General features: G+C 55.5%; 1 protein-coding gene across 1 annotated transcript; it reads right to left on the bottom strand.

Moving 5' to 3' along the window:
• Positions 1-2,532: 2,532 nt before the first annotated feature.
• On the bottom strand, positions 2,533-3,625 carry LOC111942565 (olfactory receptor 14C36-like). Its single transcript, XM_023945685.2, has one exon. It carries the CDS (start codon positions 3,595-3,597, stop codon positions 2,665-2,667), a length of 933 nt encoding a protein of 310 aa, XP_023801453.2. The 5' UTR covers positions 3,598-3,625; the 3' UTR covers positions 2,533-2,664.
• Positions 3,626-4,931: the final 1,306 nt, after the last annotated feature.

Here is a 4,931-nt window from a genome sequence, read left to right as displayed (position 1 = left end):
GTCGGGGTCCTTGTGGAACCACAGAGGCCACTGTGACACTGCTGGGCCTTGTGGAACCAAGGGGCCACTGTGGAACCAAGGAGACCCTGGTGAGACCCTGGGCCCCAGTGGGATCAAGGGGCCATTGTTCCATTGCAGGGACTCCTGGAACTAAGGGAACACCTGTGACATTGTAGTGCCCCATGGAACCAAGGGTGACACTGCAGGATCTTGTGTAACCTGGGCTCCACTGTGGCACTGCACCACCAAGGGATTCATTGTGGCACTCGGAGGCCTCATGGAACCAAGAGGCCCCTATGACACTGCAGGGCCTTGTGGAAGCATGCAGAACATTGTGACAGAGCAGGACGTCATGTCATGATGGGGCCATTGGGATACTGCAGGGCCCCAGGGAACCAAAGGGACTTTGTGACTCTGGGCGGCCTGATGGAATCCTGGAGACCATTGTGACACTCTAGGGCCTCATGGAACCGTGGTGACACCAAGTTGGCTGGGAGTGTTGATGTGCTGCAGGATAGGAGGGTTCTGCACAGGGACTTGGACAGGCTGGATCCAGGGGCCAGACCCAACAAGGTGAGGTTTAACAAGTCCAAGTGCTGGGTCCTACACTTTGGCCGCAACAACCCCTGCAGTTCTCCAGGCTGGGGACAGAGAGGCTGGCCAGCAGGCAGGCAGAAAGGGAGCTGGGGCACTGATGGACAGCAGGCTGGGCATGAACCATCAGTGTGCCCAGGTGGCCAAGGAGGCCAATGGCACCTGGCCTGGATCAGGAACAGTGTGGTCATCAGGACCAGGCCAGGGATTCTTCCCCTATGCTTGGCACTGGTTGAGCTGCACCTCGAGTGCTGTGTCCAGTTCTGGGCCCATAATTTTGGAAAGACATGGAAGGGTTGGAGAGTGTCCAGAGAAGGGCAACAAGGCTGGTGACAGGTCTGGAGCACACATTGTGTGAGGGGAAGCTGAGGGAGATGGGGTTGTTAATCCAGGAGAAGAGGAGGTTCAGGGAAGACAAGGTGGTGTCATGGCACAAGTTGGACTTGATGATCTCCAAGGTCTTTTCCAACTTTGCTAACTCTGTGATTCTCTGAAACCACCCTTGGAGCAGGTGCAGGATGAGCCCTGGGCCTTCTCTTCGCAACTTCCAGCAGCCCAGGTCCCTCAGCTTCTCCACACAGCCCCCAAAACCCATCCTGTCAGTCCTTCAAAGCCTTTCCAGCTCCTCGTCATTGCCCAGAAAAGGGAGCCCCACAGCCAGACACAGTAGCCCAGATGTGCCCCCCTGGCCTGTGCTGCCTCTGGCAAGGGAGCAGCATGAGGCACTGCAGAACCCTGCAGACAATTCCTGAAGCACCTGTAGGATGATCCTGCTCCCCGAGGGACCTTCTCATGGTGCCAGCTCAGGAACTGAAATGGGGAGTGGGGGCAGAGAGGAAAGGGCAAACAGGGATGGGCTGTTTGCAGGGGAGGGAATAGGGGTGGGAAATAGGAAGAAATCTGGAGCAGGAAGAGTAAAGAAAGCAAAGGTAAAGTAAAGGAAATGCTCAAGGCAGTCTGGGGGTGACTGCCAGGCAGCCCTGGCTCTGAGCAACAACATCTGCAGTGGCACAGGAAACTCACAGCTCATGAGTACAAACTTTCTGTGTGACTTCAGAGGCCACGACAAACCTGAGTGTTTTCCCTCCCGTCCCCCAGCCCTTCCTGGCCCCTGGGGCTGATGGCATTTGTGCTCCCTCAGGTTCATCTCCCCACAGCAGCACCATAGGGGTGCTGACACCTGCTCTGGGCAGTGCAAACAGGGGCTCCTGAGCCAGTGCTGCTGTGTCTGTGCCTGCAAGGATGCGGCACCTCTCTGAGCTGGGGGAGGGGCCAGGGCTGCACAGGGGGGATGTTGTTGGCAGCTCCATGAGGATTCTCTGGGATGCTGTGCTGGGGTGTCCAGAGCAATGGGGATGGATCAGCCCCTGCTCTGCTGCTCCTTCCTGTCTCCCCCAGGGACCTTGCAGAGCCCCAGCCATGCTGTTTGCCCCCAGCCTGCCCACGGCCACCCTGGGGCTGCTCACGGGGGTTTTCTGTGCTGAGCATTGGCCTGGGTGTGTTCTTGAGAGAGCCTGGACAATGAGCCTGGAGCCCCCAGGCCCTGCCCTGAGGCGTCAGCGCTGCCCCAGCAGTGCCCATGGCCTGTCCCTGCTGCAGCCCTGGCACTGCCACCCCCAGGGCTGTGCCCGGCCCCGAGAGCACTCAGGCCCTGCAGCAACACCAGGGCAGGAGGGCAGCGGGGCAGTGGCACGGGAGCAGCACTGGCAACACCAAGTGCTGCTGCTCCTGGGCACAGCTGCTGTGCCAGCACTGATCTGCCCCAGCTCTGCACACAGACACTGCTGCTGCAGCTCCAGAGAGGGGAACAAAAAGGAGATCTCAGGAGAAAACTTTTCTAGGAGATCCTTTAGTTCCTTTAAAGCTACCAAGAGCGCAGCCACTCATTGGCACAGTCTGTGGCCAAAGGGAAGATGAAGAGAGAAACAAAATGAGAAATGGCACAAACAATGATATTTTATTGTGGACAAGATCTAAAAATGAAAACAAAGAAAACATCCAAAATGAAACCAACAAGAAGAATCAAAGATGACTTTTATTACAAGTGATTTGCAGAAATTGGCCTGCAGTTTAATGTTTCTGAAACCATCCAGTCATCAGTGTCCACACTGCAGCCTTGAGCTCCTGGTTCCTCAGGCTGTAGATGAGGGGGTTCAGGGCTGGAGGCAGCACCGAGTACAGAACTGACAGGGCCAGATCCAGGGATGGGGAGGTGATGGAGGGGGGCTTCAGGTAGGCAAATGCTGCAGTGCTGAGGAACAGAGAGACCACAGCCAGGTGAGGGAGGCAGGTGGAAAAGGCTTTGTGCCATCCCTGCTCAGAGGGGATCCTCAGCACAGCCCTGAAGATCTGCACATAGGAGAAAACAATGAACACAAAACAACTAAAAGTTAAACACACACCAACAGGAAGAAGCCAAATTTCCCTGAGATAGGATTTGGAGCAGGTGAACTTGAGAATCTGGGGCACCTCACAGAAGAACTGGCCCAGGACATTGCCATGGCACAGGGGCAGGGAAAATGTATTGGCTGTGTGCATGAGAGCACTGAGAAAGCCACTGGCCCAGGCAGCTGCTGCCATGTGGGCACAAGCTCTGCTGCCCAGGAGGGTCCCGTAGTGCAGGGGTTTGCAGATGGACACGTAGCGGTCATAGCACATGATGGTCAGCAGGGAATACTCTGCTGAGATGAAAAAGACAAGAATAAATAACTGTGCAGCACATCCTGCATAGGAGATGGTCCTGGTGTCCCAGAGGGAATTGTGCATGGCTTTGGGCACAGTGGTGCAGATGGAGCCCAGGTCAGTCAGGGCCAGGTTGAGCAGGAAGAAGATCATGGGGCTGTGCAGGTGGTGGCTGCAGGCTACGGCGCTGATGATGAGGCCGTTGCCCAGGAGGGCAGCCAGGGAGATGCCCAGGAAGAGGCAGAAGTGCAGGAGCTGCAGCTGCCACGTGTCTGCCAATGCCAGCAGGAGGAAGTGGCTGATGGAGCTGCTGTTGGACATTTGCTGTGGCTGGGCATGGGGACCTGTTCATGAGGAAAAAGACAGTGAAGAGTTACAGGAGAAATCAAAACCATTTCTCATGCACCTTCCTCTGCAACACAGAGTTTTTCTTTTTAAGCCCCCCCCATGTCTCTCCTGGTATTTTTGGCTATCAGAAACTCTCAGCATTTCTGCTGCCCTCTGGTAGAACAGAGTGAGTTCCCTGATGCAAGCTGATGACTGGAGACTGAGGGGAGATGATCTGTCACTTCATTCATTTGGAGTTTCTCTGGGCTTTCACTTTCCTCACATGAAGGATGTTTACTCTCCCATGTTTTCCTTAAAGATCATCTGATATTTCCTTAAAGATCATCAGGTATTGCTGAGAGCAGATGGATCCACCACAGCCCAGCTCCACCTTTGTATCCAAGGACTCACATTGCTCATCTCACCAACCCAACAGCATTGTCACTGTCAGAACACCTCTACCTTTCCCCGTGGGTCTTTCAGATAACACAAACATGCTCTAGGACAGGTTTGCATTCTGCATTGAAGCTCCCAGCTGGGACTGAAATCTCAGGGAGACTTCCAAGTGTCCATATGATGGCTTTGGATGAAGGGAGATCCAGCTCCTTCCCTGGCTGCACTGCCAGCATTGCCCACAGCCGGGCACTGGGGACAGCGTCCCCCTGAGCCAGCTGTGCCCCCCGCCAGAGCCCCCAGTGCTGGGCAGCTGCTCCCAGCCCTGTGCTCTGCAGAGGAACCTGGGCCCGGGGCTGCAGAGCTGCCCCACGGCTCTGCTGCAGCTCTGCCTGCACAGGAGGGGCTTCACACCTGGGAGCCCAGCCCTGAGGGCAGAGGCTGGGCTGGGGGGACAGGAGGGAGGGGGCTTGTTCAGAGGGAGGGGCTGCACTGCAGGGGCTCCTATGGACATCTCTAAACTCTCTGTCACAGGATTTCTGGGCTTTTGTTTACTCTCATTCCCTGATCTTCTCTCTGCTTCCTGGAGATTTTCCTCCTGCAGGTGTTTCCCTGTGTCTGATCTCTCCCTGCCAGCACCCACAGATCCCAAATCTCTGTGCACTCTCCTTGGCCTGACAGAACGCTGCCTGTTTGCAGGGCTCTGGCTGGGGGCAGGTTCTGTTTGCAGCTTGGAGAAAGGACAGCTCAGATTAAGGCTGATGGGTCCAGCAAAGGTGATGCTGGTGCTGTCCATGGGCAGAGTGGCTGAATGCACATTAGCTATCTCCTGTGAAGCTACTGATCACTAAAAGTAACAGTCTGCATGTCTCAAGAACTTGTCAAAATTCATAATATCTTTAATATTTATCCTCCCCCCTCCTCCCTGCCGTTCT

The sequence above is a fragment of the Cyanistes caeruleus genome, unplaced genomic scaffold (genome assembly GCF_971803275.1).
Source record: "Cyanistes caeruleus unplaced genomic scaffold, bCyaCae1.hap1.1 HAP1_SCAFFOLD_11, whole genome shotgun sequence".
Lineage (NCBI taxonomy): Eukaryota > Metazoa > Chordata > Aves > Passeriformes > Paridae > Cyanistes > Cyanistes caeruleus.
This window is presented reverse-complemented; position numbering and strand designations above follow the sequence as displayed.

Bases quoted from the DNA above. Each gene is read 5' to 3' on its own strand.
- LOC111942565 (XM_023945685.2), bottom strand. From the start codon at position 3,597: ATGTCCAACAGCAGCTCCATCAGCCACTTCCTCCTGCTGGCATTGGCA.